Source organism: Arachis duranensis, chromosome 3, assembly GCF_000817695.3.
Source record: "Arachis duranensis cultivar V14167 chromosome 3, aradu.V14167.gnm2.J7QH, whole genome shotgun sequence".
In the NCBI taxonomy this organism is placed as follows: Eukaryota; Viridiplantae; Streptophyta; class Magnoliopsida; order Fabales; family Fabaceae; genus Arachis; species Arachis duranensis.
The window spans coordinates 30,485,615-30,510,445 of record NC_029774.3 but is presented as its reverse complement, the minus strand read 5'-3'; the positions used below and the strand labels follow the sequence as shown (position 1 = coordinate 30,510,445).

Here is a 24,831-nt window from a genome sequence, read left to right as displayed (position 1 = left end):
GAGCAGTTGGTTGAAAGGATGAGAGCAGAAATGGATGAACATATGGTAAGTGAACAGAATACCTTGGGTGTGTTTTATTTATGTGGATGTTGTTAACTAACATTTCTACTGTTTCAGTGAATCGTAAAGATGGCAGAAACAAGGGAGAAATTGAAACAAATGAAGAAAAAAACAAAAAAAAAGAAGGCAAGTTCATCATCATCTAAGAGTGATACATCTGAAACTAAAGTCTATTCTTCCTCTGAGTCTGAGACTGAAGAAGACTCAGAGGAACCAAAAAGGAAACAATCCACCCGAACAGCCAAAAAGTAAGTAACATACTTGGGTGTATTTTGTCACTTTTAGTGTGTATTTTGTCACTTTTAGGGTGTTTTTTACTAATGATTGTTTGCCTTCCAGAATGAAATCCAAAAAAGGGAAGAAGATTCAGGAGGATTCCGATTCAGAAACTGAATTGAATGATGAGTAATGTTCTGAAATTATCATCGCTTTCTTTTCCGTTTATTCTCAAAATTTCATGAATTAATAGAACATTTCTTACTCACTTTCAGAAGCAAAGAATCATCACCAGTAAAAAAATAAAAAACAAAGAAAAAAATTCAGACAAGAGCCAAAAAATAAGCACTGCTTTGGATAGTATTTTATGATCAATTTTATTTTGTTTTCTGATTCATACTCTTTTTTCCCCAGGATGCAATCCAAAAAGAGAAAGCTCATTGTTGACGATTCATCTCCTGAACAAACTCAATCCTATCATGGGTAGGATACTTTGTAAAGCTATATTACCATTTATCATCAAAATTATATTTGTTAACATATTCTTTTATGCATATACTGTCAGATCTGAAATTGGAGCTGAAGAATTAGAAGAATTCTTAAGTAAATCTAAAAAAAGAAAAACAATGAAAAATCTGCTGCACAGGGGTTTGTTATGTTTGGGGTATATAGTACCGATTTTAAGGTGTTTTTGTTGCTAATAATTGTTTCTAGTTTCCCAGGAAGAATGAGGCTGACCTGCGATCGACAGAAGGTCATTATGACTCATCCGAAATGTAAGAACTTTTATTTGATAAAATCTTGTTATCCTGATTTAACCGTATGGTATTTTTACTGAATGATATCTATTCTATATTTAGAATACCAGAGGTAAACTTAGAAAGTGAGAATGATCCTTTGTCTCAAGGACACACAGATCAAAGCAGCATAAACAAACCGGCGGATAGCATGTAATTTCTCTTTCTAATACTGATTGCTTTTATCTTTTGTTACCTTCTGCTTCTAACTTTGTATATATTTTTTTTAGAAAAAAAAAAGCCCTTTAATGTTTTATTCAAGAAAACAAAGGCAGGAAAAAAAGCAAAAACTGCAACTACGTAAGTTCTCAAAAAACAAAGCATGTGTTTCTTTTGAATGCTTCAGGTGTATTTTGAGTTTCTTTGGGTGTATTTCAGGTTGAGTCTGGTAGAAGAATCAACCAATGACTCAGCTGAGAGAACATGATAGTTGTGCGGGTGGAGACACAGTCACAAACTGAAGCGCTTTCAATGTGAGTTTTACAAGTAAATTTCAACCTTATAACCATTTTATCTTCACGGGCTTTCTTAACTTTTTATTTTTGTCTTGTTTAGAGTTCCGATTCAAGTTTATGTACCTCTGTCCCAGATAGCCCCTGTGTCAGAAATTGAACTAACCCCTACAAAGTCTCCAAGTGAAAAAATTAATGAAGAAAGAACAAAAAGGTAAGGAATAATATTGGGGTGTATTTGGTTATTGTTTGGGTGTATATTGTCTTTGTTGGGGGTGTATATCTTCACAATTGATCTGTAACTAGTATTTTTATAACATGATTTGTTTTATCTAACCTTGCAGCACTCTAGAACCACCCCCGAAACCTGAAGAAAGCACACCCACGCTTCTACCATCTCCATCTAAAATGTAAGTTCAGCAAAATAAAATTTGGTTTTTAATATCATTCATCTATTCTTATTCTTATAGTACGTTATATGTCAACATGCAGTAATCCAGCACCAGACGCTGCTGCACTGATGATGAGGGCCTGACTGATCGAATAATTAAAGGAACTGGTGAAAAAATTATAAACAATGGGGTGAAGACAGAAGGTAAAAGACCACAGATTGAAAAGCAGAGTGGCAAAATTTTTTTTGAAAAGTTTGAAACTCCTGCGAGGACCCATGAGATGTCGGCTGAAATGAAAGAAAAATGGTACGTCTGGACCACACGTGTGAAGACATACGGAGATGGAAGCACTAATGACTAATGAGTATGACGCCGTGTGCACACTCAATGCCCAAGATCGATACATTTTGTCAAAAGTCCACTTTGCATATCTGAAAGCTGATACACATATAGAAGCTGAGGTAACATTAATGATTTTATCATGAAATGTAACTGCAATGTTGGTTGATGTAAATTGATTTGGGCTTTTTTTCTAGATTGTCTCTGCCATGTGCCTCATCTTTAACTAGCAAAACGTTAAAAGATTTCAAGAAGAAATATACCGTCTCCCCCTGATCTTGTGGTAAGGTGTACTTCAACGAATTTTGGGTGTATTTCTTAAATCCTTTAGGTGTATGTCTGTAATCGTTTGGGTGTATTTTCTGTAATTATTTGGGTGTATTTTTTTATTCTTTTGGGTGTATTTTTGTAATTGTTCGGATGTATTTCTGTAATTGTTTGGGTGTATTAAATATTTCATTTGGTGTTTCACAATTGTTGCAGAATATGACCGTTGGAAATCATCCAAATGGGAAATTCTTACAGCCTAAAACCAAAAAGCCATTCAGGGTGGAAGACTACCCAATGGTTATACCCTTCTTGGACCTCAAAAAATTAGCATCACATCCATATGTAAGTTTTCGTTTCTAAAATTTCTTATCACCATTTTTTACTTATGTGCCAAATAAACTAAAACACTGTTCAATGTGGACATACTTCAGATTTTTGCACCTGTTTTCTATTCAAACCATTGGTAGTTATGGGTGGCTGATGCAAGAAAGAGAAAATTTTATATACTCGACCCATATCACAAGACATGTCCCTCCATGCAAGAATGAACCTAAATAAATTCATTGTAAGTTGTTTCTGTGTTTTGTATTTTAATATTTGGGTGTATTTCTGTTCAATATAAGGTATAAGTTTGTGCTCCTTTAGGTGTATTCCTTTATTAAATTTATTCATATATTACTAATTTGTTTTGTGTTTTAAGGGATATGTAATTTCAAGAATGAGAGTATATGCTGCGGGGGCACCTCTGAAGAGAAAGGATCAGGAAATTGAACCACCATACATTAATATCTCAGGCCAAAAGATAAGGTATAAATCTTTCACTCTGAAAATTCATCTTTCCTATATGTAATTTGCTAATTTATTTCTTGTTTTTCAGTTATGACTGTGCTATTTATGTAATGAAGCGGCTTGAAATAATTCAGCCCGAAAACGTTAAAAGAGGGAAGTATGAGAGGGACAATTGGACCCAGGTAATTGTGTTTAAAACTATATAACTCTGTATTAATTTACTAAATTAATATGGTTGATTAAAAAGAATATTCTTTTAAACTGTAGGACGAGGTGGACCACTATAGAATAGAATATGCTTCCTGGATTTTATTCCATGAAATGAATCAAGACAAAGTTGAAGCCATTAGGGGAAGTGATGTAATAAGACTGTCCAAGCCATCCTCATTGCTATTGAGTCCATATTGTCAGATAGATTCTAATGATATTGACACTGATTAATTTAACTGTTATGTAGTCTTGTAACAATTTGAACACATGCGGTAAAATTTTGCCAATATAATCCAGTTTTATTATAAAATTTTTTCCATAATTAAACTGTCTTTGCTGTATTCAAAAGGTCTGAATTACAGGTGCTAAAATATGAAGGAAAACATCAAACCAGGAAATATTATACCCAAAACATGAAATTTTACACCCAAGGATAGTTGAATATACACCCAAACTTCTATCCTCTGATGCTTTATCCCTAAAACCCTAAACCCTAAACCCTAACCCCTAAATCCTAGACCCTAGACTCTAAACCCTAAACCCTAAACCCTAAACCCTAAAACACTAAACCCTAAAACCCTAAAACCATTAAACCCTAGAACCCTAAACCCTAAACCCTAAACACTAAACCACCCAACCTACTATACACCCAAAACATGGAATTTTACACCCCAATAATTTCAATATACACCCAAACTTCTATCCCCTGATGCTGGATTCCTAAACCCCTAAATCCCTAAACCCTAAACCCTAAACTCTAAACCCTAAACCCTAAACCCCTAAACACTTAAACCTTAAATCTCTAAACCCTAAAAACTAAACCCTAAACCCTAAACCCTAAACCATAAAAACTAAACAAAACAATAATTTATAACATAAACAGTAGCATCTGAAAATATATAAATGTAAAATGTCAAACACAAGAAAATTCAGAAATACACCAAAAAAATTGAGCTTTACACCCATATTCTGTAACTATACACCCAAAAAACTATCCCCTACTGCTAGTTTCCTGAACTGATAATTCATAACATGTCCTTGATATTGGCTGGAATTTGGATGCACCACTGATACAGCATCAAAGAGGTTTAACTGGAAATAATAAACTCACATATTAGCAAAACTATTTACAAGAAAATTAAACTCCATCACCACATATTTAAAGAACACCACTTTTACCTCGTTTAAAGCTTTCGTTTTCTTCTTCTTTGAGACATTTTCAATCTGTTTGTCCAACTTTGAACCTAGCCTATTTTTTGGACGTCCTCTTGTTCGAACCCTTGGAGGGCTTTGAAGCTCGTTAATGGATTCCAAGTTGGCATCTTCGTGAGATAACAAACATGTCCCCTTCCTTTTGGCTTTCAGTTCTCCCATCTCAACCATGATGTTACCATACGCACGGTGCAGAATGGCAGTTAACTCCTCCGATTTTGATGTAAATTCACAAATATTTTGCGAACAAAATACCAATTCGTCAAACCTCTTGCTTCTTGGCTCCAACAGTGGCTCGTCATGGCTGCTCTTGATGTGTGTGAGTTGCCTATTTCCCTTCTTGCTCCATCGTTCCAATATATATCTCGGTGACAGTTGGGTTACTCGTTTAAAGCTTAACACGCTTAGTGCGTGATGGCACAATATGCCTCTTGACTCGAATAATGAGCATTGACATTTCACTTGGGCTGCTACTGAGTTGTAAGTAACCACAAACTTGTTGAATATTGAGCTGGAAACTTGTTCTCCAACTTCATATACTGAATAGCCTAGAGCGGAGTTCGTTAATCTTGTGATGCAATTCGCCTTTCTTCTTAATTGTGCTTGGACTTCCCTAAACTTTTGGTGAGTGTACACATGTTGAAACTGAGCTTCAATGGAAGATTTTGTTGCACACGGTATGACCGTATGAAAATCTGCAGCATCTGATTCTCTCTCTGCTTGCTCCCTACTTCCAAGGCAATTATCGTATTGTTTGACAAATTGGATAAGCGAGTTGTTTCGTGTAATGAACTTGTTAAAAAATGAATGCATGCTCTCGCTCCTTTGTGTGCTTTTCATCCCTGCCTATAAATGGTGATCCAGATAAATTGGAACTCATATATGACGGTCGTCATAAAGATCTATAGAATACACCCAAACTAGAATACATTACATCCAAAAACATGCAATTTACACCTCTGCTGCAGATTTTAAACAACATTACCTGAAAGCCACTTGTTGTCCATAAGACCATACTTCAGCAGAAAATCATTCCAATTCCTATCAAATGAGTCTTTGCTATGAGAGTTCCAAACAACCTGGCTCAATTCTTGTTCAATTTCTGCATGTCCCTTGTACCCATTTAATTTGCTTGGGATCTTCTTCGTGATGTGCCAAATACACCAACGGTGAATTGTTGTTGGCATATAAGCCCTCTATAGCCCTTTTCATTGATGTGCATTGATCGGTGAGAAATTCTTTAGGAGCATTTCCTCACATGCAACGAAGCCAACATTGAAATAACCATTTGAATGATTCAATTTCTTCATTTTTCATCAAAGCACATCCAAGAAGTGTTGACTGACTGTGGTGATTCACCCTAACAAAAGAACCACAAACCAAATTATGCCTGAAATAAATTACGAGATTGCAGAATGAAAATCATTATGTACACCCAACAAATGATTTTATACACCCAAAAACATCCAATATACACCTCTACAGCAGATTCATAAAGCAACATTAATTTACCATCATAAACAAGAACAGCATATTACTTGTTTGTATTGTAGGTGGTGTCAAATGAAATAACATCTCCGAAATACTCAAAGGCAGCTCTGCTCCTTGCATCGTCCCAAAAAGCCAGCTTAATCGACTGATCGTCCTCTAGTTTGAGCTCGAAAAAAAAATTCTGATTCTTCTCTTTCATTCTTAATAAATATTTCCTGAATTCCTTTGCATCTTCTTGTTCCAAAACATTCCGCACTTCTCTCGTGATGTAATTTCTCATGTCTTTTTCGATAAAATTTAACTCGCGGTGACCCCCAGCTGCCGCAACGAATGATTGGTAAGTTTTGCTTGGTCTGATACTAGCTTCCTCGTTTTCTCTATTGTACGACAAACGGACATGCTTAGTTCCATGTGCTGTTTGAGCATCTCTGCCTGAGTTGGACAACAAGGATGTGAATGATACAACACGACATTCGAAATAATCCAAGCACCAATATCTTTCAATGTGTGTATATAAATTCGTGTAGGACAATTTAAACCAGCTGTGGGATTTGTCTTCTCGGTCGGAGATATTTTAGATTTCCATTTTCCCTCTCTGCTACATGTAATCAATTGATTCTTAATTTTGTTTCCCTTTTTATTTGTGGTCCAAACTCTTGTAGAGAAACCTGCAGCCTTTGCATAATCCTTGTAAAATTTTGCAGCATCTTCAAGGGTGTTAAAAGTCATTCCAACCTTGGGAACAAACTGGTCATCAACAACACAGAGGGACTGCAAAATACACCATGTTAAAAATAAGGATATACTATAGAGTTTTTGCACGTCATAAAAAAATTAACAATTCAACTAAAATACACCCAAGAATTCTTTATCTACACCCAAATGACAACAACTCAACTAAAATAACAAGAAAAGCCATAAACTATAAATACACCCAAACTTCCCTAAAATACACTCAAAAAGTTCTGATCTACACACGGACGTCTGATATAAAATGCAGAAAATTAATCAAAACTGGTACATTAGATTCAATTCACAGATTATGTTCACGCATTAATTTCACAGTCAATGTTCACAGATTATTCAGCTAGACAATCATAAACGACTAACTACATCAAATTCAGATTCAATAGTTAAAATCACACCTCAAGAACTTCGTTTGATTCAAATTCAAAATCCACTTCTCCCTGGTTTAGCTGACAATCTGAAGTTGAATAATCCATTATCTTCAAAACGAGTTCAAAGCTTGATTTCAGAAACCATGAAAATCGAAAAAAAAACGAAACAAGAATACAGACAGAGAAAACTCACGTAAATGATGAAGAAGAAACCAGTGATAAACGCACGTAAAACAACGAATGAAAAGGCAAAGAGAGAACGCACGAAGGAGATCGAACAAATTTGGCAAGAAACTCGAAAAAAGAAACGAAATCTTTCGAAAAATGGAAGTTATGTCTTCGCGCGTTAATTGATTTCAATTGATTTAAAAGTCTGTTATAGAGCACGTGAAACGTACGTAACATAAGCAGCGCCGTTTAGCGGGTTTGTTCTCCTCAGGACTTGTAAAACTTGTAAGCGCAAAACATAGAGATTAATCCTAATTAAAAATATACTTTGATTAATACGTAGAAAGAATGAAATCTGTGATAAGTTGTTTAATAATATATGTGATAAGAAAGTGTGATAAAAATTTAATATGTATAATAATAATATAAATAAATTTAATTTTAAAAGATGATAGCTGATTATGGTTGAAATATTTTGGTTTGTAAATATTTTTCTTTAATAAAAAAAAGGTTAATGTAAACTTTTTTCTTTTCTGTAAGCCTGTTAAAATTAAGAATAGTTAGAACAAAATTAAGAAATTAAGATATATTTGGACAAACCAATTTTGTGATAAAGACATGGTGTGTGTTTGAATTAGAGTTGGTCAAATTAGAGTTTGAATGAAAATGATTTTGTAAAATTGATTTTGGATAGAAGTGTTTGTGTTGACATGATTTATGTTTGGCAATTTTATACTAAAATTGATTTTGATAAAATGAAATTGTTTGGATAATATTAATTAAAATCACTTTTAGATAGATAATTAGTTAATTACTAAAAAAATATAATATTAAATTATTAAACTAATAAGTTAATCACTTTTAGTATATTTAATCCTTTTTATACTTTTTTTAATATATTTTTTATATAATGTTTTTTATAAAATTTTATTTTAGTTTGTTATAATTTTTTTAATAAAAATTAATATTTATTTATTAAATTAAAAATAACATATAAAATAATATATTTTAGTACTTTTTATGAGTACTCTCAATAATCTTATTTTGTTTACTGTTTTGGATTCTGATTTTTTACTAATTATGTTTATATTATTATTTATAATTAATTTTTTATTTAATTTATCATTTTCAATAGGAACAATAATACATATTATAACAAATTAGAATAATAAATAATGAATAAGAATTATAATAATAAATTTTACAATGTCAAACAAAAAAATATTCTATAATTTTAATAGTACTCTCAGTGTTCTTTTATTTAGTATTATTTTGAACTGTAAAATTTTATTACTTTTGGTTCTATTATTATGTATGATTAAGTTTTTATTTACTTTATCATTTTTAATAAGATCAATAATTCATATTATAATAGAATTAAAATATCAAATTTAATAAAAAACTAAAATATAAAAAATACTAAAAATTGAAAAAAAATAAAATATTTAAAATGACTTGAAACAAATATAAAAATCCTTTTAAAAAAATTAATAATGATCATCAAAAGTGAATTTAGGTTGAAGTGAACAAAGAAGTAACAATTTTTTACTTCCAATAAATGTGATTTTAAGCTGCAAAATTATTTTTGCATTTAAAAAAAATAGCAAGCAATAAAAAAACAGCTTTCAAATGACACTTTTATCCTTTAGAAGGGTTTTGCCAAACACACCCATGGTAACGATCAATCATGGCACGTAACAAAACTGCAAGAAAATGGGTAGAGTAAGGAACATGAAAACAAAATCCCCAACCAACCATATCCTCATCCTTACACTTTTCTCTTCCTTCATTGGCTTCACTTTCAAATAATATTCCCCCAAATACTTTCTCAGTCTTTCACTTCACACTTCACACTTCACACTCTTCTCACCTTCATTTCAAAACCCTTTTACTTCCTTAAACCTTCAACTATGGCCACAGCGCTCGAATTCCTCGCTGTCCTTCCTCGCCCCTCCTCCTCTGCCACCGCCTTCTCTCCGGCCACCGCCCGCCGTGCCTCCGCTATGTTTCCCCACTATTCCGGGATCAAGCCCAGACCCATCGCCGCCGTTCGCTGCGCCGGTCCACTGAACCCCAGAACCCTTACTCGCAGCGGGCGGGTTGTGTGCGAGGCTCAGGATACCGCCGTTGAAGGTCAGATTTCGTCTTTGTTGACAATTTCTTTTACAGAATTGTTCAGTTTTGCTAGATGATAGTTGAATTATTGAAAATAATTTAGAAAGTTATATATCCCTTGTTTAATCCGTGGGATAGTAGAATGAAGTGTTTCATTATTTATTAATCGTCATTCATATTGTGACAATAGTTGGCTTTTTAAGTTCTATGTGATATTTTTTAACGGTGGAAATAAAGTGGATAATCAAGAATTTTATTAGTGAAAATTCAGTTGCAGTCAACTTCACAAGTTGATAGCTAAGAATGGTTAAATGATTTGACTGATTTGACTAAATTTTCATGTAACGATTCTTAATTATCAACTTCACAAGAAGTTGACTACACTTGAGTTTTTATCATTCTTAGATGTTGACATGATTGATTATTTAATAATTTTTACATATTAATTTTATAGGAAGACAATTGTAAGTAAGTTGTTACTTTTTCTTTTAATACTTTGGCTGTGCATGATGAGCTTGTTTGGAAACCATTTAACATGAGAAAAGAATTCTATTTCCTTTAAGAAAAGAATTCATTTCTATTTGAAACTGAATTCCATGATTTGGAATGACTACAATATATTAATGGAATAGAATTCAAGTTTGAAGAGTGTGTGAGTTGATTTGGAAATCAGACCCCTTTTGGTCTGATTTACAAATGAAGGAAAAATGAGAATTGGAATTCTCAAAGAAATTCAAATCATTCATTTATAATTGTTCCAAAGCAAGAAAAAGAATTCAACTCTTAAGTGAAATCTAATTCCTAACATTCCAAACATATGTTTTTGTTTCTTTTTTATTTATCGGTTTGAATTGACGAGACTTGAACCTATAGCTGTGATAAGATAATGATCAATGCAACGAGTCTCATTTGGTTGGGATACCTTTTCTTCCCAGTTTCCAAAAACATCCCCTTTGTTAGTGCTGGATTGGTTTGGTTGTGCTTCATCTTTCCTGAATATCTGAAATGCTTCCTTTGTTTCTGCTGACATAAAATTAAACAAGGTTGAAAATTTTTTGGGTTTATTATTCTTATGGCTAGCTGTAGACTTAGACAGCATGTAACCTACGTATTAGATAAAGAAATGATTATTATCTGACAAAGGACCAGGGTGCCCAATTGTAAGGACTTTCATCCAAATTTACTTTCTTTTAGGGACCATTGATAATATTTTCAGAGAGTAGCTTTGGACTTGACTTGAGATTTTGATCACCAGAGATTCGGTGTTATGTGCTAAGCTTGACAAATAAAAAATGGAATCAACCTATCTAAATATAGTTTTTAACCACGTATCAATGCACGTTTCTGCCTGGACATTTCATCAGAAAGAGCTTGTTTAGGTGCTCGTTGTTAGAAAAAGATATTTTTTTCAATGATTTTTTTTTAAATATGTTTAACAAAATTTTAGTAATAAAAGTAAAAGTATTAGAAAAATAAAATATATTTATTTTAGAAGCTACAATTTACATCTATTTTTTAAAAAGTCTTTTTTACATGTTGCCGTTCAAGTTGACTCTTCAGAGATAAGGTGCATTATCCATGCTCACTTTCACAAAGCTTCCATTTTTTTCACTTTCTTCTGTACTGCTGTTTTGTTGAACTGCCACCATGTTCTTCCGGTATGACTTACTGGTAGCCAACCTACTACTTGTGCTCTATCCATACATACATCATAGATTTCTTAAGTCATGTTTAATGTCTATGGGCTGGGATAACATTTTAGGTTTCATAATTAGACGAATTAATTAATTAATAAGTCATAAACTGAGTGCTATATATTAGCAAATAACTGTTTTTCGAACAAACAAATTTTGAGTATTGAATTATTGTTAGTTAGGCATGTAAAATCGTACCCGCTTATTCTACATGCCTAGCTAGCAATAATTCAATACTCAAAATTTGTTTGTTCGAGTTTTGACGAGTGTAGTTTGTTCGAGTTTTGACGAGTGTAGCAGAAAAATTCAATTACACTTTTTCCTTGTCCTAATCAATTATAGCAAAGCATCTTCTTCTGCATTTAAGCAGGTAAAATTCTAGCCAATAGTAATTTAATAAATGAAACAACAGTTATTTGCTAATATATGTTTCTCAGTTCTGACCTATTAATAAATTAATTCTTTTAATTAAGAAACCTAAAATATTACTTCGGCCCATAGACATATCAATGATTTAAGAAATGTATGGACAGAGCAAGTGGTAGGTTGGCCACCAGTGAGGTCGTACTGGAAGAACACGGTGGCAGTTCAACAAAAGAGCAGTGATGAAGAAAGTGAAAAGAATGAAAGCTTTGTGAAAGTGAGCATGGATGGAGCACCTTATCTCAGAAAAGTCAACTTGAGCATCTACAACATGTTCAGTTGTTCGCATGTGCTAATTATGACTGTTTTCTTTCATAGTTGCCAGATAAGTTTTTGAAAAGATCTGAAAAGTTTAATACAAGGCATACCATTGGGAGAAAAGGTTTTTTTTTCCCCCTTTCGGGAGGAGATTTAAACAAACATGGAAAGTAGAATGGAGACAGATATGAAGGAATCCGTGGGGATCATGAATTTGGAATAGTGAACACAGATGGCAAAATAATCTTGGATTTCTTTTTAAGTTTCTTATTCTAACTCATGCTCTAAAAAGTGAGACGAACATCTCATAACTTATAAGAGTGGATTGACAAGTTCCTAAATTGATTTCTTTTTGCTAGGAAAATCCTATAAAAAATTTTGTACTAACTACAAAATTATTTGGGAGAGAGTTTGACTAAACATAGTGTACTCGTTATGCATTTACGTGTTTACTAAAAGGTGAGGAGTTGTCAAGAAAGAAACCCGAGGATTAGGTGGTGGGAGATGAAAGGTGACATAAAAAGACTTCCAAAGATGGAAAGAAGAAGCAAGGTTGGATGGACATAGAAGTGTAGATGAGATGTGGTGTTGGATGGCAAAACTAACTAGAAAAGTGGCAAAAGAAAACTTTTGGAGAGATTAGAGATACTGGAGCTAGAGATAAAGAATTGTGGTGGTCGGGCATACTTGCACAATAGAACGTAAAGCTAAAGAGGAAATGCTTTAAAGAATGGTGTTTATGTTGTAATGTGAAAAACTTGGTTAGGTATGAAACGACTTAGAAGGAAACAAAAGTGCTATAACTGGAGCAAGAACGAGATTTATGAGAGTGTTTATCAGTCTTTGGGTATGAAAGAAGTGGAAACATGATCTTTACAAGATAGCAAATGGTCGCAATAGATAGATGAGAGACTTGGATCAAGTTAATTACATTAATAACAAAAATGAAGTTTTGGTCATAGATGAGAATATTGAAAGATGGAAAAGTTATTTTCACAAGTTATTTAATGATGGACATTCTGTTGTGCTAGGGTCGATTACATTTGATGGAGGAGGACCAAAATTTCAATTACTACAAAAAATTCGAGATTTGAAGTTAAGACCCTAAAATAGACGAAGATGGGTAGAGTCATGTCATGGGGTTTGGCTATATTTTTATGTTGGTTGCCGAAGACCTAATACAACCCTCCTTCTTTATCCGGGCCTGGGACCGGCTATGTACCGCAAGTGTAACATAGGCGGAGTTTGAAAAGGTTTAAGAGTAAAAGACATTTGTTGGTTAACTAAATTCTTTAATGTGATTTGAAGATCTAAGATGTTAGATGGATGTCAGAATGTTTTGGTCTCTATCTAAAAGAATTAAGGGATATACAAAGTTGTGCAAAATATAAAGGAATCAAACTCATGACTCATTGTGAAGATATGGAAAATGGTGATGAAACGAAGGTTGAGATAAGAGATTTAGGTTTCGAAGAACCTGTTTGGTTTTTATGCCAAGAAGATCTATCACAGAGGTTATATACTTGTTAAGGAGAATGATGGATAGGTATTAGAGTAACAAAAAGAATTTACTCGTAGTACCTTTTTTATTTGGAAAAGACATGTGGGGTATCGAGGGAAATCCTATGGAAGGTTTGGAGAAGGGGGCAAGGATTGTATATATTTGTTCACTTAAGGACATGTACAATGAAGTTATAATTAGTGTGAGAACCCAATGTTGATAGAGGAATTTCACACTCTTGTTGGAGGTGCTTACTAAGCATATCCAAAAACCAATGTCATGATGTATGTTTTTGGTTGATGACGTTGTCCCTTAGGGAGAATAGTAAGAAGATTTGAATGAGAAGTCGAATTTGTCTAGGCTAGTGGTGTCAATTGAGTCCAAGGCTTTAGGCCTGATCGTAAGCCCTTCAACATAATTTCAGTCTACAGCCCTAAAAATTACAAAAACACATTTTATAAGGCCTTGACCCTAATTAAGTCCCGAAAAAAATTGAAACACGGTTGGCCCTACAAGTCCTAAAAGCCCTAAAACAAAAGTCATCTTCTTCACTGAGAAGAAAAAATCGTGACTTGCGCATAGCTGTGTCAATATGCTTGGCCCTATGGGGCCTTGGCCCTACTTTATGTGGCCCAAAGAACAAAAGGCCCTATAATCAATAGGACCAAATTTTGAAAAAGCTCACATGGCCAAAAACCCTAGGGTCAGCCCGCAGGTACCCAAATCCTATTTTTTTGTACATTACTCTTTCAACAAACCTTTTAATTCTTCTATTCTTTTATCATTTTTTATATATAGAAAATAACGAAATGGAAAAATAGATATTAAACTATATACAAACTAGAAAATACCTTCGTCACTGTTTTGCTCTTCAATAATATTTATAGTAGAAAATCAAAACACCAACGAAATTTAAATTATAAACTAAAAGTGTAAATTCATCTCTCAAAATAAAGTTTATACAAAAACAAATCATCTAAAATCATGAGTGTAGAGGGGATGCATAGACATTGTTGATACTTCTTCATGAATTTTACCAATGTCATAATCTAAAATCAATCAATTAAAAAATAATTAAAAACTTAATTTAAAACGTTATTTTAAAAAAATAGCACATGCTTCAATTACTCTTTCTCTGTTGAGTAAATCATTTTAAGATTTGATACTAAACTGTTTCTAGAAGGCATCACAATCGTTGGACTAATGTAGATAAATAATCCAATCTCTAATACCCTTGTACTCAACAAAACTAGACGTAAGATCATGTTTTACTATAGCCTGATCGAGTTTTTTCGATGAACATTCTGGTCAATTTTGGTTGGAAGACCCTCTATATCATCATCAAATCTAATACTGAGGGGACTCAAATGAGAAGACCCGTAACTATTCTTCGGATTCTTTTCAATTTTGTATTCATGACTGCAAAAGTTGCATACAAGTCTTTCAACACCATTCATATCTTTTTTAATCTTCTTAAAAAACCTCCAAACATTATATTTTTTGCTAGAATCAACACTACCACTACCACTACCAAAAATTTGAACAGGAAAAATCCCGCATAAAAATGGTATTTCTAAGAATCCTGTTCAAGTTTCTGGTAGGGTTGATTCTGGTAAAAAAAACCTAATGTTTGGAGTTTTTTTAAGGAGATTGGAAAAGATAGAGATGGTGTTAAAGGAGCTGCATGCAATTTTTGTAATCATGAATACAAAATTAGAAAGAATCCGAAAATTAAGAATAGTTATGAAACTTCTCATTTGAGTCTTCATATAGTTTCTTGTAAATCCATGCCCCTCAGTATTAAATTTGAGTATTAAATTTGATGATGATATAAATGGTCCTCTAACCAAAATTGACTAGAATGTTCATCGGACAAAAACTTGCTCAGGCTATAGTAAAACATGATCTTGCGTTTACTTTTGTTGAGTATGAGGGTATTAGAAACACTTTAGTATCAGATCTTAAAATGATTTACTCAGCCGAGAAATACAAATTGAAGCATAAGATGTGCTATTTTTCTTAAATAACGTTTTAAATTAAGTTTCTAATTGTTTTTTAATTGATTGATTTTAGATGATGACATTGGTGAAATTCATGAACAAAAAAAAAGTGTCAACGGAGCCGATGCATTCCCTCTACATTCATGATTTTAGATGATTTGTTTTTGTATAAACTTTATTTTGAGGGGTGAATTTGCACTTTTATTCATAATTTAAATTCTGTTAGTGTTTTGAATTTTTACTAGAGACATTATTGAAGAGCAAAATAGTGATGAAGGCATTTTTTAGTTCCTAAATAGTTTGATATCTATTTTTCAATTTCATTATTTTCTATATAAAAAAAATTATAAAGGGGATAGCAAAAGACAATGACTTTTAATAGGTTTATTAAAAGAGTAAAGTTAAAAAAAGCAGGATTTGATGGCCTGTGGACTGGCCCTAGGGCTTTTGACTCTGGGCTTTTTCGAATTTGGCCTTATTGATTATAGGGCCTTTTGTTCTTTTGGCCCTATAAAGGAGGAGGTACATGGTTTGTATATAAATCGTGCTAAGATGAAATATATGGAATGCAAATTTAGCAAGGAAAGGGAAGAGACTATTACAAAAGTGGAAATTGCAAAAGATATTATACGACAAGGTAAAGAGATTTAAGTATCTTGTTTGTATTATTCAGGACAACGGGAAAGTAGAGGACAATGTAAATCATAGGATTTAAGTAAATTGGTCAAAAATGACGAAGCATTCGGATTTTATATACGATAAAAAAAAAGTGTACCTTTAAAACTTAAGAATAACTTTTATCTCTGAAAGAGATTTGGAATGAACAAAAGAGTAACAGGGTTGAAAGAAAACTGAGAATGATTATTATCATTGCATGCGTCCACCAAACTAATACATAAGTGATATATATATATATATTCACTCACACACACTCAATGTACACAACACTAAAGAATAAGAGAAATCTTGCTAACTGATTTAACTAATCTTGATTCTTTTCTTGTATATCAACAATTTCTCTAATTGCCTCCCTCAAATTTAAGGTAGCTCTAGGAGCAACCTTAAGTTTGACAGTGAATTTACTAAACTCCACTAATAATAGTTTAATAAGAAGATCTGCAACTTGCTCTGGCGCTCTAATATGAACCACGTGTAGTTGTTGATTAACACGCTCTCTCAAAATGCAAGTCAAGCTCAAAGTGTTTTGTTCTGCTGTGAAGTATGGGGTTGGCTGCAAGCAAGACAACACTCTCATTGTCACAATATAGAGTTGCTGTTATTGTGACTTGAACCTTAAGTTCTTGCAACAAGTTTTGTATCCAGATCAAACTTGCAGCGGCTAGAGCTCGGTGTTCGGCTTCCGTGCTCAAGCTGCTCACGGACGACTGCTTCCTACTTGACCACAATACAAGGTTGGCTCCCATATAGATGCAATAACCAAACAAGGTTGAGCGCCGATCATCTAAGTCGGATCCACAGTTGGAATCTGAAAAACCAAACAGGTGCAAATCATTGCTAGCATGGAAAATAAGACCATTAGTCATTGTGCCAGCTTAGCAATATTTTAGCACACTTCCAATGGCTAAGCAGGGGTCTCTGCATATATTGAGAAAGTTTGTTAACCGAATAAGCTATATCCGGCCTAGTAAGAGTAGCATATTGGAACGATCCCATTATGATCTGTATAAGGTAGGATTGTCAAACACATCCTCTCCTACTTTAGACAACTTTGCAGAAGTTATCATAGGCATGGACACAGCTTTTGATTCTTTCATTCTAACTCTTTGAAGTAAGTCACTAAGATACTTGGTTTGGGACAAATGGACACCCCCTGACTCTTAACTTTTTGCCCCTATTCATAAAAAATAGCTAAACTCTCCTAATTCCTTTAATGAAAACACTTGATTTAATTGATTTATTGTTGATTGAATTGCAATAGCATTATTACCAGTAATTAAAATATCATCTACATAGATAAGAATGTACAAGATAAGATGACCATCATGCTTAATGAACAAGGAATGATCTGAACTGGTTTTGAGGAATCCAAATTGATAAAGAGTAGAAGAGAGCTTAAGAAACCATGATCTAGGAGCTTGTTTGAGTCCATATAAGGACTTATGCAACTTAAAAAACCTGAGATGAATCTCCATGAATAAAGCCAGGTGGTTGTTTCGTCAAAACAAACTCATTTAAGTCTCCATTCAAGAATGCGTTGTTGAAATCAAATTGTCAAATCTGCCAACTATTTTTCAAAGCAATGGTTAGTATAATTCAAATAGTGGTAGGTTTAATTACCGGGGCAAAGGCCTGATCGTAATCAATACCCTCAATTTGGTGGTTGCCCTTAGCAACCAACCGAGCCTTGTACTTAATTATCTCACCATTAGGATGGCGTTTAATCACAAAAATCCACCTACACCCTATAGCATTATGCCAATGTGTGGCTTGCAAAGCTTGATTAACTGAAGTAGGAATTTATTTATCAAATCAATATTATTGGTAGTCTCACAGCATGATAAATTTTAGGTTTAACTATTCCATACTTGGAACTAGTTTGCATAGGATAAAGGTTAGGATTAATGAGAATTCTTGGAGTACTACCAAATTGGATCTCAATACCATAAGTGGGGATACTATCTTGGTGAATTTTATTAGCAGAGAGTGATGAGGTAAAGTAGATGATGGAGGCGTAGTTGGTTGCGGATCAGTATCACTATTTTGTGAAGAGTCAATAGCTAAATGTGATGACTTATTAGTACTAGGATTTGAAGAGTTGCCCACTAAAAGTGTGCGTGTTCAGATTTTGGAGGGTAGTAATAGGTGGTGTAGGAGTAGAATTAGATGGCAAAGATGATGCAGATGAGCCTACAGGAAAAACTTAAGATGTATGAGGAAATTGGTTTGAAGATTTGGGTGCACTATCAGTAGAAAAAATTTCATGGTATGGGAACCTATGCTCATCAAATATAACGTGTCTGATGATGATAAATTGATAATCTTGCCAGTTTTTCTTAGACACTTAATAGCCCTTGTGGTGTGGGGCATAACCTAAAAAGAGAGCTGAGACTTGTAATCAAGTTTATTTTGAGAATATGGTTTCAAGCCAGGGTAACATGCACAACCAAACACTCTCAAAAAAGAATAATCTGGTTGTCCACCATGCATGAGCTCAAAAGGAGTGGAAGAATGAGTTTTGGGGGAGGGAAGCCGATTAATGATATAAGTGGCTGAGAGAAAGGCATCATCCCAATGTACAAAGGGAAGATGTGCAGTATATATATGAGTCCTCTGTTCACTCACACACACTCAACGTACATAGCACTAAAGAATAAAGAATAGAAATCTTGCTAACTGATTTAACTTCACGGGAACAACAAAAACCATCATCTCGTTTTTTCCTTTCTTCGGTGCTACCTTTTTATTTCCAAGGGATAGAGTTGGGATGTATAATCCCATTATTTTGGAGGATGCCCGGGAAAAACTCCTAGGCAAATTAAGGATCAAATGTTGGAACCTCATGGGCAAGGATAAGGTAATGGAATTGATAGAGAAATTCATAGACGTAAGTAGGATAGGAGAATGGATAAAGGGAATAGAGATGATGATAGAGATCATACCGAGAAACAGAAGAATTCCGTACGGGTACAACTATTATTTGAACGAAGTTATAAAAAAGCGATCTTTGTTGTCTAATAGAACAAACACTAATACCTTAATTGAGTCGGTCAAGATCAAATCTGTTTGTCAAAGTGCTTCTTTGATTGCTCAAGACACCTCTTTTCAACTGAGAAAGAAAACAAGATCATTTCGTTCCATTTTTAGTAGAATAGTAAAGGATATTCCATTAGGAATGAAAAAAGGGGTAGAGGGAATAACATCTTGATTCTCTTGTATATCAACGACTTCTTTAACAAACTCATTGTCATTAGACCAAGTATATGTATGAACCAAAATGTTGGCCAACAAGGGGTGAATATGAAATTAAGTTCAGCATGACCAAAATATGGATGATTTGATGAATGAGTGATCATATGCGTGTGGACAAAATAAAAAATGAGGATATGAGAGATGAAATTGGAGTAGGAGTGTAATGCCCATTATTCAAAAATTGATGCAATCTTGTCTTAAGTGGTTTGGTTATACAGGGAGAATGCCAGTAAAGTATCTAGAAGAGTGAATGAAATGGAAGATGGACCAATAGTTGAGGTAGAAAAAGATCTTAAAAGACTTTACATGAAGTGAGCAAACAAGATCTCTTTGTGAACAATAAAATGCAATAATTTTGTTGCTTTTGCTTCTTTCATAGTTGGCAGATATGATTAAATCATCTTAGTAGTTTCCTGATAAAGAAAAAAGAATAAAGGAATAAAAGATATGTTTTCAGAGATTGAGACTAAAACTGAGATTGGGGATCTGTGACTCAATATTGTGTTTGATGGTGAAAGACTAGAACTAAAATTTCAGTACTGGGACACAAAATTTCACTACGCTACAAGTAACTTGAGGAAAGACATATTCATTGCGCCCTAAGCCAATGCAATTGCGCTTGAGATGAATTCTTGGTCTCCTTGATTTCCAAAGCTGGTATAATGTGATTCTTCTAATAATCAGATTCTTGACCTTTATATAATTACTATTCTGCCCCTTTGTGTTATAACTACGAAAATAGCTTATTGAGCTCATATCATTTTCTCACATTTATTGGCAAGTTATGCTTGTTTTGGGGTGAAAGGAAGGATGCCAAATGTTTGTGGTTGTGTCATATACACCATTGTTTGATATATTTTGTTGAACTATAATTATCGCATTTTCAAACATTGTCTAATGAAACTAGTTTTGTGGGGGATTAGATGCTTAAGTTTCACTTAGTCTTGGAGCAACAATCGAGTTGTCCCCAAGTATCTTTAAGGTCACGTATTGAAGTTGCGGAATCAGCCAGTGATACAATTATTTGGTAAGTCTGTCTACATTACTCCTTCTTGTTGGGGCCTTTCTCTAACCTTGTGTTAATGCCAAATATTTGTGTATTGGGCTGCCTTTTAGGTGCGTAAGCTCCGCTTGATTCAAAACAGTGTATTCTTAAAGGAACTTTGCTCTTACCGTTGTTAAGATGTCGGAAAGCTTCGCCGACCGAAAAAAAAAATGTCGGAAAGCCTTATTACATAGCTAGTCTTTGTGCTGTTTATTACAATACCAAGGTTAACATATAACTGTCCACATTACTATTACACTAACGAATATGAGACAAAAGTTTGGCCAGATACTAACAGAAGTCGCATTTCTAAGGTGAAGGAATTAATTGGTCATTTTAAAAAAAAAATCTCATCCAACCAATTTCAAACAGCAAAATGGCATTATGTCTAAACTATTCTATTAAATATAACGAGATAATCAGACTTCAGATTATAGCCCTACCATTATATACCATTTTTGTATTAAATAATGGATTTATCAACGTTAGCTCTTTACTCTTACTTGTTGTTTACAAGTAATTTAAACGGAAGCAAGCACTTATCAACTCCCGTGTCGATCATTGTTTGAATCTTCCATTCTGAACTGGAAATGGGTGCCCTCCTCCCTCGCTCCGCCCCGCCCCGCCCTGCCCCATGGCGCTTTCAGGGGGTTTCCTTTTTCTCAGATGATCATGTCCCCTTATATATCCAGCGGCTTGTAGAGGTTAATTTTTGAGGAAGTTGGGTTTGGTTCCCATTTTTATAAGCAGCACCCCATAACAATTGAATGTATTGTATATAATGAAACCAGCTATCAGATAGGATTATGTTTTCAGCTTCTCGTTATCATTGTTCTTACGACTGTTTAAAGCAAGTTCCTATTTCTAGTATATATAGAGGCTGGGTATTGCTACTGCATTCTTGATATCCTTTATGTTTCCTGATGTACCTTCAAAAACTTCTTCATTGCAGAGGATATGTTAATCCTCCAACTTGTGGCACTTCTCTCCTTCATACAATAAAATTATTTTTCTTACCAAAATGGTTCCAATGATACAGTTTTACTTCTTGTGGATCTACTGGTGTATGTTTTGGAGGTGAATGGTTTCAAACTCACACATCCGTCTCATGATCTTCCTACAACTTTGTCAATCAACAAAAAGTTTCAACATTTAAGGCTTGAATTTGGCATCCAAACACTTCTTAATAGCTTCATTTAGAAAATAATTTTGAACTCAATCATGAAATATAACTATTTTGTGAGTATGGGGAGATATGTCATTTGAACTATAATTCATTAGTTTTTTATTAAGAGACTCGAACCACGACCTCTTAGATGAGTATGGGGAGACTATGTCATTTGAGCTATAACTAGGTATAGCAATTAGGTACATTACAAAGTGATGCATTAATGTGAAAAATTTTAACCATGATATTGATATGCATGATGCAAATTTCCAATCCTCGGGGTTGATTTTATGAGAAAAAGCATACTCTATGTAAAGTATTTATTGGTGTAGGATGGATTTTGATCCACCCTAGTCTCAATAAATACCCTCCCATCTCTCTCTCTCTGCCACGAAACATCTCTATGTACTGTTGTGTCTATGGAGGAACGCTATCTTGATGCATAGAAGACACATAGTTTGTGATATTCTTCTCATGAATATGTTTATGGCATGGTTGCTTTTCTCTTAATGTGTTTGTCATTCTGTTAGAATTTTGGGGATCCCAATGTTCTTTAACTTTTTCAACCGAGACATTTTGCCTATTCGGTAGAAGTACATATTGGAATTAAATAAATTTGTCTTGTTGTTTATTGCATATTACAGTGGCTTCTATTACCGATGCTAATTGGCAATCGCTTGTCCTTGAATCTGAATCTCCTGTGTTGATTGAATTCTGGGCTCCATGGTGTGGTCCATGCCGAATGATCCACCCTATAATTGATGAGCTGGCTAAAGAATTCGCTGGGAGGTTAAGGTGCTACAAACTGAACACTGACGAGAGCCCTTCAACCGCCACTCGGTATGGGATTCGGAGTATCCCCACGGTGATGATCTTCAAGAATGGCGAGAAGAAAGATACAGTTATTGGTGCTGTGCCCAAGTCAACATTAACCACGAGCATAGAAAAATTCTTATGAGGTGTAAGTAAAACAAGGCCTGTGAAGAATTCCTGCTATGGCCTTCTCTTTGAAATCCATGTCGCAAGTTTCGAAAGTTTGCTTCTTTAGATGCACTCACTTACCCTGTTGTATAGTTATCGGATGCAACTTATTTTCCTTGCCCTTTTATTCTCCTAGTTGTCAACGTGCCTAAAATTTTCCGATGAAACTTTATTTTTTATTTGATAGAACCACGAATATCTTTTTAGAAAAATGCTAGAGACATTAGAATTTATTGTTTTTGGCTATCAGATAATCATTAATATTTAAAAATATAGGATAAAGTATGTTGTTGAATTACTAGACTAAAAAAATTAAATTAATGATTAAATGATGGTCAAAAATAATAAATTTTGGTCATTTTTTAGCATTTTTTATCTTGTTATTATATTATTGGGAGAAAGAATTGTATTATATGGACACAATCATGTAGGGATATAGATTTAGTTTAGATATAAAATCACCACATATTCACATTTGTAAAATTTTAAAAATAACAGGACCAAATTTGATTCACTTATAATTAAATATGACAACATATAAATATACTAGCATTTGACCATTGCAAATGCATGGGACTACATTATTTACTTTCACTACAAAAAGTTTTATTTTTGATAATATTTTTAACTTTTTGTTATATCAAAATTCCATAAATACATGCGTACAATTGTAAAATTTGAGTTTGTTTCATGTTAAAAATATAGAAAAATGTTAGGGAGTTATTAGAATTTAGAATTTATTATTTTTTATTATTACTTAGTTATTAATTTAATTTTTTTAGTATAATTTTTTTAGTCTAGTAGTTAAATAATATATTTTATCTTATATTTTTAAATAATAATAACTAACTGATGACTAAAAATAATAAATTCTGAGTCTTCTAATAGTCTTTAATAATATATATTCTATTGTGCTAAATATTCTCAACGTTGGTCTAAATATATATTAAGTACAAAATAAGAAATAGTTACATGTGTTATAAACTTTTTATTCATAAAAATAGAATTAAATTGCACTTAAAGTTTAAATCACCTTTTTATTCGAGTAAAGTGTCAATCCGGTCCCTGTCCATTTTGTCGAATGACAAAACGACTCTTAATAAAAAAAACACGATCTATTTCGGTCTCTGACCCTGTGCTCCGTCTGCCAACGCAGTCCTTCTGTCACTTTGACGACGAAAACTTGATGGAAATTGCTGATGTGTGTAGGCAAGTCGATGACATAGATGACTTGGGTGGTTACGTGGAAAATAGAAGACCACGTAGCTAGGTGAAATAGACAGGGCCTATCTGTCCTCGTCCACAACACCGCGTTTTTAGGTTTCCAGACATCGTTTGGTTTCGTGCCTTATATGTTCTCCCGTAAAGACCCTTGACCCTCTAACACAATTACCTTCTAAACCCTAGCAGAAAACCTTCTACTCCATCAAGGTAGTGGTGAGTGGTGACAAGCTTGCTGACAAGGTTGCTAACAAAGCTTTTGACGGTGACGTAGACGGTGAGTGGATGATGCTGTTGACGGAACTTGGACGGTTCTGTACACAGCACAGATTGTTGAGGTAGGTGTTGCTACTGTCCCTTTCTTTGTTTTTTTTGTGTGTGTGTGGTCCTCATTTAACAATTATTGTTTGCATTCAGTCGTGGTGGGGGTATAGAGAGGTTAATATATTGTTTTTGTTGCCATATTCTAAGATTTTTATGTATTTAAATAAGATGAAAGTGTAGAAATGTGTTAAAAAATTAATGAAAGTTGGAACAGATTATTAGGATTGGGTGTTTATATTGATGTAAGATTAAAGAAACTGTGTGACATGTTTAAATTTTTAAATTAGGAGTTAACAAAATTTTTTTACACTTTTTCAGATGGATGAATGTCTGGTTACCCCTGTGTTTCACCAAAAGGGAAATTTTAAGAAGGACAGTGAAAGAATTCTTAGCTATTTGCATGGAAAAGTTCATACGTGGCTACCAATGAATGTTGACCTGATTAATTATTTTGATTTGGTTGCTTTGTTTAAAGAGTTAGACTATTTGGTGATGGGGTTGGAGAGGAAGTTTTGATTTCCAATGACTGCTCACCCCCTAAGTCATCATCCTCCTCCTCTGATGATGGATATGAAAGCACTGTGGATGAGGCTTATAAGCCGCCTCCTCCTGGTTATAAGTCTGATAACAGTAGCAATGATGACAGTTTGAAGAAGA

The 24,831-nt window shown here is 33.8% G+C and overlaps 2 protein-coding genes across 2 annotated transcripts; one reads left to right on the top strand and one right to left on the bottom strand.

Annotated features, from left to right (window-relative positions):
• Positions 1-4,500: 4,500 nt before the first annotated feature.
• Positions 4,501-5,550, bottom strand: LOC107478485 (protein FAR-RED ELONGATED HYPOCOTYL 3-like). Its single transcript, XM_016098623.1, has 2 exons — positions 4,705-5,550; positions 4,501-4,617 (listed from the first exon to the last, which is right to left on the bottom strand). Exons 1-2 carry the CDS (start codon positions 5,548-5,550, stop codon positions 4,501-4,503), a joined length of 963 nt encoding a protein of 320 aa, XP_015954109.1.
• Positions 5,551-9,210: 3,660 nt separating this feature from the next.
• On the top strand, positions 9,211-22,808 carry LOC107478440 (uncharacterized). The gene is made up of 2 exons (XM_016098585.3): positions 9,211-9,647; positions 22,293-22,808. The coding sequence occupies exons 1-2, from the start codon at positions 9,425-9,427 to the stop codon at positions 22,604-22,606; spliced, it is 537 nt and encodes a 178-aa protein (XP_015954071.1). The 5' UTR covers positions 9,211-9,424; the 3' UTR covers positions 22,607-22,808.
• The last annotated feature ends 2,023 nt before the right edge of the window (positions 22,809-24,831 follow it).

Excerpts from the sequence above, each read along its gene's own strand:
- LOC107478485 (XM_016098623.1), bottom strand. The coding sequence starts at position 5,550 with ATGCATTCATTTTTTAACAAGTTCATTACACGAAACAACTCGCTTATC. Across the intron at positions 4,618-4,704 it reads AAACGAAAGCTTTAAACGAG|TTAAACCTCTTTGATGCTGT; the intron begins GTAAAAGTGGTG and ends TATTATTTCCAG.
- LOC107478440 (XM_016098585.3), top strand. The coding sequence starts at position 9,425 with ATGGCCACAGCGCTCGAATTCCTCGCTGTCCTTCCTCGCCCCTCCTCC. Across the intron at positions 9,648-22,292 it reads TCAGGATACCGCCGTTGAAG|TGGCTTCTATTACCGATGCT; the intron begins GTCAGATTTCGT and ends TGCATATTACAG.